Source organism: Perna viridis, chromosome 1 (genome assembly GCF_037379345.1).
Source record: "Perna viridis isolate PV_CMFRI_1.1 ecotype Kerala chromosome 1, ASM3737934v1, whole genome shotgun sequence".
NCBI lineage: Eukaryota > Metazoa > Mollusca > Bivalvia > Mytilida > Mytilidae > Perna > Perna viridis.
Genome location: NC_142445.1, coordinates 42,007,506 through 42,027,302, shown reverse-complemented (window position 1 = coordinate 42,027,302; position 19,797 = coordinate 42,007,506). Strand labels below are relative to the sequence as shown.

Genomic DNA, 19,797 nt, shown 5'->3' with positions numbered 1-19,797 from the left:
GCTCCTTTACAAATGAAGAAGGGAACTAGTTGAACTGGGTTTCGGTACTTTTTCTAAATCCATTCTCCTTTCAAAACGATAAATCTGGACCAGTACTTTAGTAACCGATCGAAATCCAGAAAATCAACGATGGATATTCTACTCTGTATTTTTGTCTTCATTTCTTGTGTTACATCAGCAATTGCTAATGATTTGGCGAGAGGTATTCATATTTATCCATTTTTTGCGACACATTGATAAAACAATGTTTTATGTGGAACTGAACAAAATAGTTATCCGAACACGTCATCACAGAAAACGACAGTTTTCTGAAAATTTATTTGTTTTGAGTTCCAAGCCAATGTACCAACTGATCAAATCCGTCTTATATAATTATTACTGTATTCATTTACATGTTTTATGAATTTGGCAGTAAAAATGTATTATCACATAATGTCCATATATCAGTAAGTCCCCTATTCATGAAAGTATAAAGGGTGTGATAAGGTTGATTAAGGTAGTAAAATATAATTCTAATTGTTGTATTGACCGTGTAACAGAATTTACATGATTTTTTGCCATTTTGGAAGTTTAAAAGCTTTTCTCAATATTTTGACAATGAAAAGGTAAAAATTTGAAAAAATAATCTGTTAAAAACCTTTTTTGGTGGGCATCAATTTATATTGTATATGTTCTAGTTAATATCTACTATACTATACATATATATATATGACATGCATATTTTTTGTTTTCAGTGTTTTCAAGACTTATTTTTTCTTTAATGCTATGCAAAGCTAACCATATTTTTACAGGGTGGAACAGTGACATTGCATGGGTTACTTTGGATGAAGGGAAGAAAACAGCTAAGGAACAGTAAGGCATATATTTTGTACTTGAATTTATTTATGACAAATATCTTTATTCTTTGGTTAGTATTAGCCTGGAGTACTTTAAGTCTTTATAAAACTGATATTTTTGCTACACAATTTATACTGAACAACACACAAACTGATTTTAAGGCCCCAAAGTATAGTAGTCTTGCTACCACCAAGAAAAATATAGGGTAGGTAGGGGAATTAATTTAATTTTTCAAAGACGTTTTACATTTGACTTAACGGGGAAACAATCTAGACTTTAACAGTGCTTGAGCCAAAATGGCCATAAAATGTTTAGAGTTGGCACAGAATACTAGGATAGGTAGGGTAGCAGGAAACAGACATATTTTTCTTTGGCCTAAGCTCTGTTCATGTCAATTTTTGTCTTCTGGAAATTTCTTGAAGCTTATAGTATAGTTATTATTTTCATAATTTCCATTAGGATTTGTTGTATCTATATATGAATTGTATATACATGTACATGTATTATCATGGTTTTCCAACCATACCAATTGGTAAACTTTTTCTTTAATCATTTTTATAAGGAAATCTGTCTAGATATTTCGTTGATTGAAGTGGTTGTGTTTTTAAAACTAATTTTTCTTCTAGAAATAAACCAATGATGCTGATAGTACACAAGTCATGGTGTGGAGCTTGTAAAGGTAAGTAGAAAACATTTTGTGTGATTCATTATATGGAGCTTGTAAAGGTAAGTAGAAAACATTTTGTGTGATTCATGATGTGGAGCTTGTAAAGGTAAGTAGAAAAAATGTGTGTGATTCATGGTGGAGAGATTGTAAAGGCAAGTAGTAAACACTTTGTGTGATCACACAGTTTTTATATGTCTGTATTTCTGAACAGGGCATATAATGGTATAGTTATACCCTGTCCTCCATCCATCCATCCATCTGTGGTTCACACATTGCATAATAACTCAAAATTTGGCCATCAATCAGGGTAGGAAAATCACTCAAATTCTAGCCAGTCCTGAATACAATTTTTCAATAAATTTACTATATGGCTATATACTTTTTTGCTAAAATTCGCCAGTCCTGCCCAAAAATAGCCAGTCTCGGGCTTGCGGTCACTACTATTTCTAACTCTGCATCAATAGTGAATCCTAACTATTAAAGGTGAGTTATGGGACTTTAATTGTTTCTCTGTTTTCAGACTTTAACTCAATAACACATTGTTAGTTGTGTTGGTGTCATGGTTTGTATACTTTTTGGTGAAAAATCCTGCTCTTGCCTTTTAATATGATATTAAATCAAAAAATGATTCCAATTTTTATTCAAATTAAATTACTTAAAAATATTTCTGAAAGGAGTTACAATGTATTCTGATATATCAAACCATATATAATGCATTGAAGTAGTCATGCTTTGTTATCAATCATGAAACATTCCAAAATTTTGTGAATTTATGAAAATATACCATGCTTTAGTCTTCAAATTTGTTAGTTCAAGTACATGTTTCCTCACATCAGAATAGTAATTTAGTATTTTTACCCAGTGGAAATACCACTATAAGCAAATTATGGATAATTTTTTAAAAAATCATTAACAAAAACCCTTTGCTTTGTAATGTTTGAAACATTGCATACAATTAAGTTCAGTGTGAATTGACATTTTATCACATTGAAAAAAAGATCAGTGTGGACTTAGTACTATTTGATGTGTTTGTTCCTTTAAGAACAGCTGCTGCTTTAATTACTTAATAACTTTCTTTCATTTTGTTTCATGCAAAAAGCTCTTTTTATTAGTCATGAAACAGTAAGAGGATTGGATTACATTCATATTGTAACACTATTGATTTTTTTTAAATAATACATCATTTATTGCAATACACTATGAAAACTATTTTTCACACTTTTATGATTTGTTTCTTTTAGGTGTCATTAACTCCTACAAGTCAGTTTAGCTTGTAATTTTTAAAGTTTTATTTAGAAGAGGGGAAAAGCTGCCATCATAAGACCATTTGGTTTGCAATTTACTCCTTTGGAAATCTTTTATTAATTACTAATAGAAACATTTGTTCTAAAATTTTAGGGTAGCCACAGTTAAAGCAAACTTCAACATGTTAGATCATGATCCAATGTACAGTGATAAATGAAATATGAGAAACATTCAAAAATTCAAAACACACATTTAAGGAGGAAGACCTAGGGTAAGGAACATAACTCATGAAATCAGTGATATGTTTGTAGCATGTTCAATTTCACCAAAGCCTCTCAAGCTTTCGTTTGAAGCAGAATAAAATGAATTCAAGTTAATTAGATGCTTACATAAGATTGATGTAAAATGCTGAATACAAACGTTCCAGTTAAATTCTACAAGTTGTGTCCCTTACCCTAGGTCTACTTCCTTAATTCAACTGGACTACTGAAAGACTGGAAGCCCTAATCCAATGTCACAACAACAAATTGTCTTGCTCAGTCATCTTTGAAATAAAAAGACAGTGTGTTTATGTACAATGTAGCTGAAAGATTAATTTTTACTGAGGGTTAATTTTAACAATGTTTCTAATCATTGCAGCTTTGAAGCCCCAATTCGACAGTTCAAAAGAGATAACAGAACTGAGTAAACCCTTTGTGATGGTAAACGTATTGGTAAGTTACAAGTCTTGTCTTCCTTCACTGACCACTATATAATCATATTGGTTTGCACTATTTATGTCACCATGTTGTCATTCTTTCAAATGTAGTTATTCAATTCAAGTAACAACTGTTGTTAAGTGTCAGTCCCAGTAAGAATCAGGCAGTAGGTGAAACATGGTATGAAAAAACCCATCATTTTGATAGTGTAATTTGACTATTTGCACCATCAGAATCAAGGAAAACAGACAAGATTTTCCATATTAAGCTGGCCTATTGAGTTACAGTTTCATTGAAATGCACTGAAAATAAACATTTCAAGAGCAGATAACTCGGTCAAAAATGTCATTTTTCTAAGATTCTGTTGAAATTTTTTTTAGCAAATCCAATGATGCAGAGATCAAATAATAGTCTTTTCAAATAGACAAAGCATCCTTTGGTGATATTATATTGTCAGATCAGTTGGGTTTTGAAATGCATGTTTCTGATTTTTCCAATTTTATTTGATTCTTATTAACACTTGCACTTAACAGTTTAGTCATATAGTCCAAAACATGTCATTTACTAGTAGTTGTACTGAAAGTAAAATTTTTTGCTCAATAATTTCTTTTTTGCATGATAGTTGATAATTAAAGTAATATTGAATGTTTCAAAGTAAGCAGCTAATTGATAGTTGAAAATTACCAGTAAAGTAATTCTGAAAATTTCATAGTAAGCAGATAATTTTCCAGATTTAAGGTACAGGATAATCAACTGTTCAGAAAGAAAGATTCTGTTTATCTGATGCAATTTTGATATTTTCTATGTATGAACATAAAACAAATTAGAGATTATTTTTGTTAATTCCTCTTTATTTTTATAGGATGATGAGGAACCAGAAGGTGATAAGTATTCCCCAGATGGTGGATATATACCCAGAGTACTATTTTATGGTCAGCATCATTTTTATGGGGATAAAACAATGTCTGTTACAATTGACTGAAATACTAATAACTTGTTTTGTATTAGAGAATCCATTCAACTCATGTTCAATATAATTATTATACTCTCCACTGTGAAAATGTAGGAGATATATAGGGTCATGCCTTCTGTCTGTTCCCAGTTCCACTGGCAACTCTTCCAAATCTGTTAAATGGAGTTCAATAAAATTTTTAACATGTCATTGTGTACTTCCTATTTTGCATTTCAATCTGAATAACTTTTAGGGTTTCTTGATGCACCACATGTACTATGTCTACATCAACCAGGGAGGGGTGGGGTATCTTTCCATCTGCAACTCCTCCAAAACTGCTGAATGGATTTTGATGAAACTATCACACATTATTCATCTCACGATGCCATTGTACACCTATTTTGAATCATATAGTGAACAAAGCTCACAGTTTTTTCAGTTGTTTTTTTATATACATTGTATCTGTGTAATTAAATCCTTGTTTAAACATGTGCTGATGATAATGTGTAATGTTAGCTCAGATATTTTTGATATTTTCTTAGTTTTTAATTTGAGATGTAAACATGTTTTTTATTGTTAGACTTGGTGCTAGGGTGTGATTTATATCATGAGTGTTTGAACACCTTTTCCATTTTGTTTTCAGACCCAGAGGGAAATCTTTTAGATCAGTATAAGAATGAGAATGGACATCCAGATTATAAATATTACCATTTTAGTGCTAATACAAGTAAGTATAGTTTTAATTTAATACCTTCACATATAACAGCTTTAAATGTAACACATTGCACTGACGATGTTATTTTTCATCTATTGAATAAATTTTGTATATTATTGTAGAGAAAATTGTGATTATTTTCCATTCAACTCCTTGAAAAAATAACTGTCAATAGATGTATTTGTGTTCAATTTTTTTAGGATATAGATTGTAATTTTAACAAAGAATTAGTTATTGGGATATGTTTTTTTCATATTTTCAATAGGGTTTTTCCTAAATATTTATATATTTGATTTTTTTTTTCTCTAAAATTATTTGTAAAATAACCTTTATTAAATTTCATTATTCTTTTGTTTCAGTTGCTGATACTATGAGAAAAGTTTTAAAAGACAAAAACATTAATTTACCAAATGATGAGTTATGATCTGTGGGATTATCTCCCTTTATTTATAAGTTAGTTCTCAGTGTTTTGACATTTGATATATATATATATATATACATAGACCGACTGTCTGTATTTATTGATTTATTGCCATGTTTAATAGTCATATAGTTACAAATTTACTGGAAAGCATTTTGCTACAAGTTATCAAATTTTGAATTAGATTTTTAGAAAGTTATTAATGTATTATTGCTAACATTAAGTTTTGTTTTGAGGAAAAAAACAAGTATGCTTTAACTTACAGCTTTCTAAGAGCCACTTCCTTACTTTTGCCATTTTTCTAAGAGGAGTCAAAATTTTTATTTTAAGAACTTATAACACCAATGTTTTTTTGTACTTGGAAATATAATGTCAGCGTATAATTGTGTTTGAGACTATCGTCAATACATATTAATGGTTTGATTACTGTATATTCAGGTACTTGCAAATTATAAAATAAACAAAAATGTTGTAAATATAATTGTAATATAATATCCTGGAAAAAAAGATGAAACTTGTTTTACTTATGCCATATGAACAATATCCTCACAATATCATGGATCCTGTGTCCACTTACCTTTGTCCCATGGATACACTTTTGTCCGTCCAACAGACACACATGGACACAGCTGCCCTGACATTGTGAGGATGTATGAAAGATACATTCTCTAATTACAAATTAAAAGGTATGTTAGTGACCTACATATATCATGACATTATGTAGCAGTCTTTATAAAAATCAGACAGGAGGTGATTCATGCATGTCAAAAACACACCAAATTCAGTTTTATTTCTTGTTCAGAAACTGTTATAGATCACATAACCAGTCATAGTTTCTCATATTGGGGTTGTGCTTTTAAAATAAAATTTATATAGATAGTACATGAAATTAGCACTTTGTAGGAGTTATCGTTCTTGATTTGGTTGATTTTAGTGGCATGTTAAAGAGTACTTTTATCAAAAGTACAGATCTAAATGCAGAAAGGACTTTTGTCACATCAAAATATAGCATATGTAGACCAAAAAAGCATCACCTGATCCATGGGTTATTTACACCATGAATCACCTTACCATAGGCAGTTTCTGAATTTTATATGGACTGGTACTTTAAAACATAGTATTGATAACTGATTGAATGGAAATCTTCAAATTTGTCATTTTCCCTCATTGTTATGAAAGGACAATTTTTTAAGCTGGTTGTCACTGAAAGCCAATGATATATAAATAGATTTTTTGTCAATATATATTAACACTCAATAAAATGTTTTAGAGAAAGCTAGTAACATTATCTCTGTGAACAATGAAAAGCCATTTTATTTAAAATACCATTCCCAAGTTTTTGGATACTGTTTTCGAAGTTAACCAGTACATTAGGCTGAGTTTTTTTTTAATTTGATACACTAAGAGAAATAGCACTTAGAAAGAATTAAAATCTAGTCCCAGAACAAAATTTCACCATTTTCCATTGTTATTAATCTTGAAAAGCGCATTACCTAAAGTTCAAGACATGTTTTTGTTTTGATCAGCAACAGAAATTATCTAATTATAAACTTACTGAAAATGGTACCATTTACAGATCAGGGACAGATCCAGGGATTTTGAAAAGGGGTTCCAGGCTAGTATTTTTTGTTTTTGCCCAAATTTTGCATGAAATTATCGAAATTTCACAATAAAAGTGGGATTCCAAGCAACAAAACCTCCTTGATTCCCCATTTAAGTAGTTGGAAAATCATTTATTAGAATTATTCCTATTTCAGAATAAAAAAATATTCAAATATCCATTCTAAAGAAAAAAGATTCATGAAAATAAATGGAGATGTAACTTCACAAAAGATAACTTAAATAGTGCAATACTTCCTAAAAATAATTTTAGGAATAATGATGTCTCACTATCCCTTTGGTCAGATACTGCAAAGAAAAAGCATTAGTTATTTCTGTGATTCAGTGCTCATTCAGAAGTACTATGATCAGTAAAATGTGATGTGTTACTTGACAGCACATTGAAACCTGTCTAAATTGAATATCTTATATTGTTTCCCTGGAGATCGTCGTCAGCATTAGTATTTAGTGTATTAATTGAAGCTGCTTTTTCATTCGATAATACTTTCTTGGATGCTATGGTTTTACACACGAACATGTTTCTCAACAGATCTAGCGATTTCAGGAAGGGGGCCACATGCTATTATTTACTCCCCTTGTCCAAACTAAAATTGGAAGAAAATTAACACAATTTTCTTAAAAGGGAGTCAAAACCCATAACCCCCTTTCTCTAGATCAGCGAAGGCTATATTAGTGTACAGATCGAAATAATACATGTATTCGGGATTTGATAGAAAACCTTCCAAATTCCTTTTCACGGTAAAATAACTTAAGTGACGAAATAGGATAGAATATTATGCATAGATCATCACCAATGCCTACTTCGTTGCATAAGAGGTTTAATCGTATTGAATAGTTTCAATAGAGAAATGAAAAGTTAGTGGTTGTTTTCTGTACATTGCGTGTATTTAAATGAAGTTTGATGCGGATGCTTAGTTAGACATTAACAATTATATTTGATGTTTTAAACATGCTTTCTACTACGTAAGACACGAATTCCAAACAATTTGGTGTAAATAAGTGCATTATGTCTGTAAGGCGTCATATATCCATTCATCCTAATTGCATCTTTTATCTACTTAGTCCATTACGGAAGTGCGTACATTTAAACGCACAATAGATAAATTGAAAACTTTAGAAAATTGTACTTTTTTGTATTTAGTAATTATTGATTTAGTCCAACCTTATAGATATTCTCTAACCCCACGACAAAATATATCGATATATTGTGTGATACACTGGCTAATTGCAATTATATATTTATGTTTCCTGCAATCTTCTGTTTAATGTTAGGTTGAAATAAAAAATCGGTGACGTAGCATTTTGCAACTCGGTACGCGCTCAAGAACAAGCAAAGAATGCTTGCCCTGTCGGTGCACCTCAACGGTCCAAGCTTTTCGTGGTTAATTTAAGGTATTTACTATTTATCTTTTTTAATTTGCTTACTTTATGTACGTGTTTGTTATTTTTGTCTTGGTTTGTCTTTGCTTCGTCTCGCCTATATGGTCTTTGTTTTACCATGTATTTTGCGTTAAAAACTAGGCGGGTCATGGATGAACTAATGTTATAATGCTACAAGATGAAAGATATTTTCAAGTTGATGCCATATAATTCATATATATCAACAAACTTTCAATTTTCTAACGTTCAATATTCATCATTTAAATCACGTTTTGTACAATTTTTAACACGAACATTACACTGAAGGGATCAAACATGGTGATTTATTTTAATCCAACCAATATTGTAATCCTAGTGTCAACGAAATGTGGAGACCTTTACTTATGAATCTTAGTAGATGAATATAAATGTGACAGTTTTGGGTTATCTCTATTGGCAAGGGTTTGTTTGGAAAATCTTTGCAGCATTCCAATTGTATTAATTCGGCTTTTTCCCTATGCTTTAGTATTGTGGCTTTGAAACATTCCCGTCAGAGTTTTTCCTGTTTGAGTTATTTGTAAACTGGACATGCTTACCAAGAGGAATTTATAACACAGATCACGAAGCTCTTCTCTAATCTAATTGTTGTTACTTGAGTTTTACGACTTAATGATTTTATTGAGGGTTACAAGCAACATAGAAGTTTGTTAGTAGAGGCCGTGTATTCTTATATCGTATAGATATACTTGTCGTTAAGAGCACAAGATTTACTTTACATGTGTTTTCTAGATTTAAGGTGAATTTAAGTACAATATCAAATGATTGTAGAAACTATGTTAATGAATTACAACCGTGAATTATATACCACAAAAAGGACTTAAATGCACTTTCAAGTTCTTTGGTCTTAAATTATTTGCATATATTTTCGAATTATTCTAACTGTAAATACTTGAGAGTGTTTACAAGTAAAATTCTTGTGAACAGCTGTATTTTTTAAACCCTGTAGAACTTGTTTTATGATACATGACAAAACTTTATGAGGTAACTAAACAAACATGCTGGTTTTTGTTAAATAGCTGAAAAAGCACGATACTTTTTATTAATGGTTATATAAAGACACTGACCTTTGAAATTGGATTTGTCCAAGACCTAATGGACCCACAGTGTATACATATTTAAATAATTAAGACTGCATGTAAAAAGTCTCTTTATTGCTTTCAAATACAATGGCTTTATAAAGAAATACAGTTAATCTTTTCAAGTTAGACCTATCAACTGTTCCATTAAGCCAATGCATGCAGTTAGTAGATTCAATTTTAATTAGATTGTAATATAATATACTTTTACATTACTAAAAAATGCAAATACTTATCAAAATTATATTCGATGTACTTTTTGGTATTGACCTTATAAATGGTAGAAGTGCTGCACGTAAAATGGACGGAATAACACTATTAAATATCACAGATAAATCTTCAAGATTGAATTGAGAGTGTAAGACTAATTTTCTGCAGGTGTCTTTTTTCAAGTCCAATTGTCATTTATTTGTCATAAATCCGAATTAAAAAATCCCAACTGCCTATAAACAAACTTAGCTTCACTAAATATGCAAATAAATTGGCAGTTATATATTTTGGAGTGCAGTTAAAACATAACTTCAGTGCATAATTCCCTGGCAGTTAAATGTAAATACTTATGTTGTGTGCATAAATCATTTCATTCAAAATAAGTTGCGAACATTGTAGCAACGGCAAATAGTGAACCTTTCGAGTAGACCGCCTCAGCGAAATTGTCTGTTTCTTTATTCCATAGACATCGACTTGAATAGTTCATACCTTGACTTCCGTTCTGTCCTATCATCACATTACAAACTAGTTTATATCTTGGAAACCCAAGTTCTTTAACTCGTTTCTTAATCACATCGGATAATTCCTGTGTGTGTTTAGCACAAAGTTTAGGCTCATAGACTTCACCATCTAAATATGATGCTAAGACACCGCTCATCATTTTTCGAACAGTCTCTGGATTAAATTTCTCTGTATTTTCTGGTTCTAGTCTGTATGTGTTTTGAATCTTCACAGGTAAAACATGTTTAGCGCCTATAGAGGTGCCAGAGATACTGGTGCGAGAAACTTGAGACATACGACGACCACCAGCCCCATATTGAATACTTGGTCTAGGTTCTAGTCTAGAGTAACGTCTAAGACTGGGTCCACTGACCGTAGGACCGACTCCATCACTTCCATCTTTGTGAGCTGTTGAAAACTTTCGGCCTTTCGGTGGTGTCTCTTCCACTTGGTGTTTTTGTAAAGCCTCCACAGTCAGACTTGCCATAACCCAGTTAGTTAGTCAGCGTACCTGGAATAAATAGACCATTATGTTATTTTAAGGGGTTGACTTTATATAAACGACCAAGTTTATTTTTCACAAATAGTAATATTGAACATCAATGTTTGGACGGTTAAACAAACATTATTTTATAACAAGATTCCGTTAGGTCCCTAATAAAGTTTATCATGTATCTGGGGTCAGGAAAGGTCATTGTTTGGCCTATGTTGGTAGATTGCAAACATTCATGTTGACCTTTTTTTCGGACCTCATATGATCTGCACGAGAATTAATAATAGAGCTTATATTTACATGTCTAAGAATTATTGCTGCGAGCATTGTTCAAGTGGACATCTCTTTTTGTCCAAATGGTGTATGTTGATGTATTCCATGGAGGGATATGAATGTGTTCAGGAGTAAATAGACCCGTTTGTGCTAACGGTGGTCTAGTCGATGAGCATGCTCCATAAACACTTCCGCGAGGAAAATTCTTATGTTCTACTCAAGCCCTACCTGGCGGAAGTGTATATTGAGCATGCTTACCAACTTACCACAAAAGGGTCTATTTTATTGTGTGTGTGTGTTGTTTCAGATTATTTTTGACCTTACATTAAAGGAGAATGATTAGGTCTTGAAAAGGTAGATTGCGCGCGCCTGTCTACAGTTATGAGATGCTGGTAATTAATGTTATATAACTTTTTAATCTGATTTTGAAAATTTGTCATCGTTCTGTTACCATGGATATTTTTACTTTTGTTTTCAGGGCTTGTAGTTATAGAAAGACGAGCGCTTTGTCAGGTTCATTTTTAATCAAAACTAGTCACAACCACTGTCAAAAGATTTTCAAAGGGGGGTTCCAGTGGCGTTCCAGAATAGTTTTGGATTACTTTTGTCCTAATCTTGTACGAAATTAACAAAATTGACTATCACAAACACCAGGATCCGCTTCTGACAACTGTCAATTTCACTCGAACTATTTGATACTTAGGCCATTTTATCACAGAAGTTCGAATGCATATCGAGCTTTTTCATCACTAAGCATCGGCAGCACTGTAGTTGATTAAATATATTCTCAAACTCATTAAAGGAACTCTCTTTTGTCTATAATTAACAATTATTAACCAACTACCCAAAATACGTTAAAATATGTCAAAAACTGACCAATTGATATGAATTCAAACCGGGCATCTATACGGGGCCAATATGGATCAAACCAGGGCCAATACGGCATCAGAACTTCCGGTCGTTTGAAACCGCCATTTCGAATTAGATATTCTCACTTCATTATCCTGCTGGATTATTTATGCATATGTACCATAACATGTATATAATTTACCAAACAAATAAGAAACTTAGAATAAGGTAAGAAAACTTTATTTTGATTTGGCATGTCATTCAAATACAATCACAAGCTCTAAGGAACTTCAGACCAAATTGTAATGTCCAAAACAAAAAAGCATAATATATCTTCAATTGCACATTTGTATAACTAAAATGTGCTTTCAGAATTGTGTTATTTCAGGAACTTTGATCACCAGGACTGAAAGCAGCAGAAACACACAAAGATCTTCCATTTTATACAAAAGGATACTTAAGACTTGGCCATGTTATAGGTTTCGGTCGATCATATTGGCCTCGACGGCCGTATTGGCCCTCGGCGATGCCTCGGGGCCAAGACGACCGCCTCGACCAATATGACAGACCGCAAACCCATAAAAGGGCCAATATCAAATTACATATTTATTAACATATAATATAGACATTGAACGGCCTTATTTCAATGGAATGTTCTCTAATGATTGACCCTTCTGTAACCAATATACCGTAAAACCTGCTTAAAACAAACCTCTGTTGAACTTTAAAAGTGGTTACTTTGGTTATGACGGGTGTTTAGTTTACACATTTTCCAAATACATTTAAACTTATATAAAAGGACAGTTAAAAGCGTCTGATTTTGATGGGTTTTCGAATTTCTAGGGTTCCATTTTGACGGGTTTCACTGTATGTGCTGACTAATGCACTCGGTCTGATCTACCTACACCGGTGTTTATACCTGATTGTACCTACCAACCTTACCCGCCAGTTGGTTTTGTGGATATTAGAACAATTCAACCCATTTGTTATCTGTATCATCTAAATAACAATTAATATCCCACTGATATATTTGATGAAAATGAGACCAAAAAGTCATAAAAATTTGACATTTCATTTTCATTCATTTATATGGGCATTGAAACGTTTTGTTGTTCAACAAATAAAATTTTGTGATTTAAAAGTTTCTGAATGAAGAGATTTGTAGATTTGAAACTTTAATAAAATGAGAAAAATATTTGATAGTAAATCATCGGCATGACAAGCATACAAAGGAGGATTGTATGTAAAGGAATCAGCTGATCTGATGGAATCTATAGTTCGATAATCTGGGTGGGAAGTACAACTTATTTAATTACTTTTGTGGAAATAAATACACATTTATCATCTTTTATGTAGGTGTAAAAATACAAGAAGAAGAGAAATAAAAGATACAAAAATCTTAATTTATATTTCTTTAAAAACTACCTACATTTTTCTTCAAACTCATGGACTTGCATTAGTGACATGGTGTCCGAAAGGATACGGGATAAAGTTATGATTTATAGGAAAAAGTGGGAATTGAGTTCCTTCTTATAAGTTTGGTAAAATACTTTGCTGTGCGTTTTGGTTACAAAGCAGACCCACTTCAACCATAGGCTGCTAAACAAAACACGGTTGTTCTATGTAAATATCTTCAGATAAAATTTTAATGACAGCATTTATAACACAATTTTGGCAAATACAAGATTATAAACATCGATGTCTCTAGTCTTTTCTGGTTCCTATAAAGTAGTTAAAATATATAATTGCTTAAAAGACATTTATAAATGTGAAGTATGTTGTCAATGTTGCAAAAATCTTTTCAGATTTTTTGTTTTTACAGGCTATTGTTGCTGAATGGCCATTTCTCGTTTTGGAATTTGTATTTTTTTTCATTTACAGTTTTTACCTATTACTTCAGCAATATCCAAGCATAAACTAATTCCCAACTTGTTTCCGTCATGGTGCCTAAATTTTATACATTCCGATAAATTAGTTTCATATATTTTTACGAATCTGCTTAAAATATTGCTATTTTTTTCTGAAGAGTATTTGGACACAATTTATTGAGTGTGCGTGCTTTACTTATACACATTTCGAATAATTGTTTAAATATTCTAAAACCAAACCACCAAACAATACCACTTAGTTGCAAATGACTTAAGAAAACATGCAGATTTGCATTAAAATGCAAAGTTTTTTTTAAAAACCAAAATCCTCCGAACCAGACCGCCTTATAATGTTTAAATTTGATACCATCTATTTGCAAAAGACTCTTTAAAAAACCCGTAGATTTGGACTAAAAAGCAATGTTCTTACCTGTTAAATATTGACAAGAATGTATCATTCCTTGTACTACAGCTATTAGCTACGGGATATCACTTTAAACATACATAGTGATTAGACCAAAAATAAATGTTTAAACAGTCAAAGGACAAGCCTGGGTAACGTCACATCTTTTAGCGTGTCTATGCACAGATTTATTAACATAATATTTCAAAATCGTATCATTCGTTTGATCGGAAAGTTAAATATTTTGGTAGAATCTCAAAGCGATTATGTCACTAAGAAAGCTTTAATTGTTATCTAAGAGAAGACACGACGCTGTTCATTATACTAGTAGTACAAATCTTTATAAACATTGTTTTAAATCCGAGCATCGGATGAAAGGCCGAGGGGGAAAAATCTGAATTATTATTGGTTTAAATAACATCATGGTTATGGAATATTGATTCTACGGATTTCGATATATTAGATAATTAATATAACTTTAATAGGGTATATAGGTACACGAATATCCATTTTCAGATCAATGAAAAATTTGTCCCATATAGTTTTAAAACAATTTTTGGGGTTTTGTTTTTGTTTGTTTATTATTTTTTTTTGGGGGGGGGGGGTGGTGGTTTGTTTTGTTTTTGGTGAAACTACATTTAGTATGTTTATTCCATTCAGTTCTATACACCATACCAGTAATGTATTCTATTTGTAGTTTGAACAAAAACATGGATAAAATCGACCCGATCAATCTCTGGTTTTTAACGACATCGTGTTAATAATGATATTGTTTCTCTTTGTGTCGAGAAATATAATCCGATCTTAAGAGAAATTCTCTTCAAACATTATATCGATAGAAAGCCATACAAACTGTAAGAGATGATAAGAATGGTTACTCTGCTACAACTGAGAAAGTCAGCCACTGGTAAATGAAGGGTAAACAAAACAAAATCATCTAACTCATAAAAACTATAGGCAACATAGTAAAAAAGGGTAGTTCCGGGCGTATAATACATATCAATAGAAGGGTAAAACGCGAAGAATTGGAAATCACCGTCCTGATCCTGACTTGGCACAGGCATTTCCGATGGAAATTGTGGGTAAATTCATACTACGATGAATTTAAATATTCCATTTACATTGCTAAAGTGCAACTACCTTTATCTATAAGAACCTTTGCTGTCTAGTACTAAGTATATAGTCAATTGAGCAATATGATATACGTATGTAAGATATACGATTTACTGTCATTTAAGAAGATAATCTTCAACGAAATGTACACAGTAATGTTAAATCCACCTGTATGCTAGTTTGAAATGGGTCAGCAAAAATTATCATTGAAAAAAAAACTTATAATAGTTCTTTGTTTTCAGTGGCGGATCCGGGAGGGAGGTCTCTTCCTTTGTTTGGAAATACTTTACTTTGAAGTTTCCTGCAAAATTTGGGCAAATGTTAGGAAAAAGTAGTCTGAATCCCCCTTTTTTGAACCCCACTTTTCTAAATTTCTGTTCCACTGTTTTACTATATATTAGTTTATAAAAAATGAATATGTTCATTCTAAAAGCTGCAATAATGAAATTATACACAAAAAATATACAGATGTCTTGTAGTATCACTGATACTTTCCAATCAAACACCGTAAGAACAAATAAAACAATAGTTCAGGAACTTACCTTCAACAAATATGATTATTCTCTCTTATAAAATAAAACGCTTTAAAGTCACTTCTATTTCAAACCTGTATGCATTGATCGATTGGTATAAATCAAATGATTCCACAGAAAAAAAAACACCAGATCATTGAATATATCGATAACCACTCAATACAGAGCTCATCGGGTATTCAGTACTACACAGAAAAAAAAACAATGATTCCAAGATGTCATTTGACAGTGAAAACGAATTAAATAGTTAACAGGAAACACATAGGAATGTCGTTTTTATATGCGAACCTGTATCCCGATATCAAATTACATGTAAGTGATATTTTGTGCTGTCAATATTACTTTGATGATATCCAGTGTATGAAAGTCGTCATAAGTCATACTTTTAAGCGGAATTAGAAAATGACGGGAATTGCACTGGACTATGAATCGTTTGCCTGGGTAAGGGGATGACCATTTGATTTTTAGAGGAGTGGGGTCTTGGATGATTTTTGTCAATATTTTGACTCCGACCATTTTGAAAAAAAAAATTGATCTTAATTGATGATAGGAGAAAAAAAAGTTTGGATGACTATGACTATCTCATTGGCAATCATACCACATCTATTATTTTCATATTGACCCCTCAAATCATTCTGATCCCAACATAAGCTTATATGTATGACAATTTATAATTTGATTTGATGTGTACATGTGGAAAATAAATAACTGTTAATAAAGTAAAAAATCAATATTTTGACACGAAGAAATATTCCATGTCCAATCCCCTCAATATCAAATGGTCGTCCCCTTAAAGAAATTTTGACAAAAAAAAACAAAAACAAAAAAAAACAAAAACAAAAAAACATCAGCTTTGACGAAGTACATAAATGCAGTAATAACTATGATCGAGTGAGAAAACTTATACAGAAAAAACAAAGTTGATAATACCTTACCTCAATTTAAGATTAATAAACCGTCACTTTCTCTTAATGAATCAAAAACTATATCCGACTCTTGTAAAGTCAATCGATTCTATAGAAACCTATATAATGGTACAAGTCAACAACCAAGAACTAATTTACAAAAATCATTAATTGTTGGGTGGTTTAAAGAATATCATTTTGATGTTTTGTGGAATGAGAAATTCATTCAGTTTTTATACTTCAATTTCCATGTGTGAATTATACTTGAATAGAAGTCCAAAGAATACAGAAAAAGTAATTTAACCAACTCCTAAAATTGATAGTTAGCTCAGCCAGAAGTAATCACTATTATTATTATACAAGAAATAAACGGGTTGAATACCTGGTGAGTTGTAATGATCAGGAGGAACTATAAATCAATAACTATACCATGAACATATCCCGACATAAGCAGGAAGTTTTCTATATCAATATTTATATACAAGTTATTAAATTGAGACCTTCGTGCTGCTAAATCATTATATAACCATAAGAAGAGACCTTCGTGCAGCCTTATTGTCATGTATAAGAATTCCATGCAACTATGGTCCCGATAAAAACTCATGCATGCTCATTGTAAATGTTGGTGGTAGTTTCTAAATGAATTGCATTATAATGAGCGAAATGAAAGGAAATAAATAAACAAGAATAATGTAATCTATGATGCGAACTGTAAATTAACTCCATCAATATCATAGAAATGACCAAAGGCGATCGGGATATTCATTATTCCACTTTTTCATTTTTTTTCCGACGCAGTCGGTATAGTTTCGCTTTTTACTCTTTGACCTTAAAGACGCCCTTCCATGGAAACGCAAGTCACCTGATCGCAATTCTTTTTCCTGATTGGATAAATACTGATAACTAAATAGAGTTCTAAAAAAAAACTGTATCGAAAATTGCGTACCAGGTGTTATATTTCTTGAATGAAATGTAAAAAATCATAAGTAAAATAGAGAAAAAATTACTGCGTCGGCTATCTTTTTTAAAGACAGTACTTGTTTTGCATTCTGCCAGAAGGCTCGGGTAAGAATTCGATATACCGGTACCCTTTTATTATTGTTTTTCTCGTATTTTTTTTTTTTTTTTTTTGTTGCAAGTCAAAGATTATATTTTCTTGCCCCAGGAAAGAATCAGAAATTACCAGGATATAAAGCTTTTGAGAATACTAAAAAGCTTAACAATTATGACGTGTTAAAGGGAAATATTTCTTGTAAGTGCCTAAGAATTGAGGGGTTTTTGCACTAATTGTAAACACATATAGGCTGCGCAATTAAAAGTCGTTACTGATCGAATCAAAATCAAAAATCCCCAATGTCACTCTCATGTTTTCCGATTATAGAAACTTTTATAGTGGGAGCATTTTAGAATTAGTTTTAATCACATTAGAGGTCATACTATATATATATGTGACATGTCAAAAGGTAACTCAAGAGAACGAGAACCAAAATTCTAGCGGAAATCAAAAGAATGTAATCCAAGGGCAAAGATCAGGCATGGAAATCAGACACACACAACAAAGAACATACAATAATTAAAATAATACGTACAAAGTAATAAAAGTATATGAGCAACTAGGACTCCACTCCAGGTGCACCGGTAGGGTTAGCGTCCTCTGCTTTTCTAGAAATTCTTACCGAGTTGCTCTCCAGGGTAGACGAAAGAGAAAAGGAGAACTACGGTACGTTTAACAAACCAGTTCTCATGTGGCAGATGGATACACAGCAAAGATCCACAAGTTCATGATGACTACCATAAAACTTCTGTAGTGATTACTTCAATCTTGTAGCAGCATAGCTCTGTTCCAGTAGCATAACTTGGAATCGTGTTTTTACAAAGTATGAGAAATCACTACCAAAATTGCAAGGACTACATTGTATAAACATGCTCATTGATTGCAGTATGAGAAAAATAAATACAGAATCACGTCACTTTGAATAACTTATTGGGTACTTACCGAGACCAAGATGTGTTTTTTGTATTTTTTTTCTATAACCACAGTCTTGGTGTCAAGTAATATTCAAATTGGAACGTTTATAATGACTAAATCCATGTAAATTTAAATTAACATTAGCTTATGACGACCATACTGTATGGCTGTATGAACTACCCAATCCTAGAACTGATCCCTTAAGTATTGACTATTCTGTTACGTTAGCACAGCGTCTTGCGTTTAATGTTGGGAAAGTACATTTTGGAGTTTAGCTAGAAATTAATTAAAAATGAACAAAGATAACTCAATGTTTTGCATTCACACTCTTTCAGAATGGCAGTAAGATCCATGATTTAAAAAAAAAATTCTGTATAAAAAGCACCAAAAATAGCATCATCTCACCATTAATAGGTTGATAAAGGAACTGGAAATTAGAACTAATCGGGGCAATCCAATATCAAATAACCAAAAAACGACGCTTTCGGAGAACAAATTTATTGATTATGACAAATCAGTGTTACGTTTCCAAGAAAGATCTCCCTTAATAGCACTGGATACATAAATTTCATAAGTGTCCATATAAAGAGCATTTCATTGCTTGGATAGTCAAGTGCGCTACCGAATAATTTTCTTTTTGCTTATAATTCTATCGAAATAACCGAAAAAAGTATTGTGATTCTTGCTTTTGACCAGATGTATATTTTGAAAAATTCAGAAGACCTTTCTAAAGAATCACAAATCTAAATCCCGTTTTAAAACCTTTCGAATATTTTTTTTTCACCATATTCAACTCTCCTATATTTGCAGCTAAAATGATAGTAAATTTTTGATTTTAGACCTTTTTTTGACAAAGGACGAGAAACGCATGTATGTTTACCCCGTCGAAGGCCATTATAAATCTTGTTTTGTGCAAAATATGATATTCAAGACCCAACAATGATTATACAAGTGATGAGATTATCACTAAATATTTCTTTATGGACAGCATATGGACAAGTGTATCAACAGACGGTAGACATCATGTTGG

The 19,797-nt window shown here is 31.8% G+C and overlaps 2 protein-coding genes across 6 annotated transcripts; one reads left to right on the top strand and one right to left on the bottom strand.

Annotated features, from left to right (window-relative positions):
• Positions 1–43: 43 nt before the first annotated feature.
• Positions 44–6,802, top strand: LOC148628822 (thioredoxin domain-containing protein 12-like). Its single transcript, XM_088595192.1, has 7 exons — positions 44–202; positions 792–852; positions 1,464–1,516; positions 3,389–3,462; positions 4,310–4,379; positions 5,043–5,126; positions 5,474–6,802. Exons 1-7 carry the CDS (start codon positions 130–132, stop codon positions 5,536–5,538), a joined length of 480 nt encoding a protein of 159 aa, XP_088451318.1. The 5' UTR covers positions 44–129; the 3' UTR covers positions 5,539–6,802.
• Positions 6,803–9,708: 2,906 nt separating this feature from the next.
• Positions 9,709–17,272, bottom strand: LOC148628821 (dynein light chain Tctex-type 5-like). 5 transcript variants are annotated; one of them, XM_088595179.1, is made up of 2 exons: positions 17,181–17,272; positions 9,709–10,872 (listed from the first exon to the last, which is right to left on the bottom strand). In XM_088595179.1, the coding sequence occupies exon 2, from the start codon at positions 10,846–10,848 to the stop codon at positions 10,231–10,233; it is 618 nt and encodes a 205-aa protein (XP_088451305.1). In that variant the 5' UTR covers positions 10,849–10,872; positions 17,181–17,272; the 3' UTR covers positions 9,709–10,230. The 5 variants fall into 5 exon arrangements, with proteins under 5 accessions (XP_088451305.1, XP_088451287.1, XP_088451297.1 ...); XM_088595161.1 differs by lacking the exon at positions 17,181–17,272 and adding an exon at positions 16,829–17,147; XM_088595171.1 differs by lacking the exon at positions 17,181–17,272 and adding an exon at positions 15,903–16,146.
• Between the last annotated feature and the right edge of the window lie 2,525 nt (positions 17,273–19,797).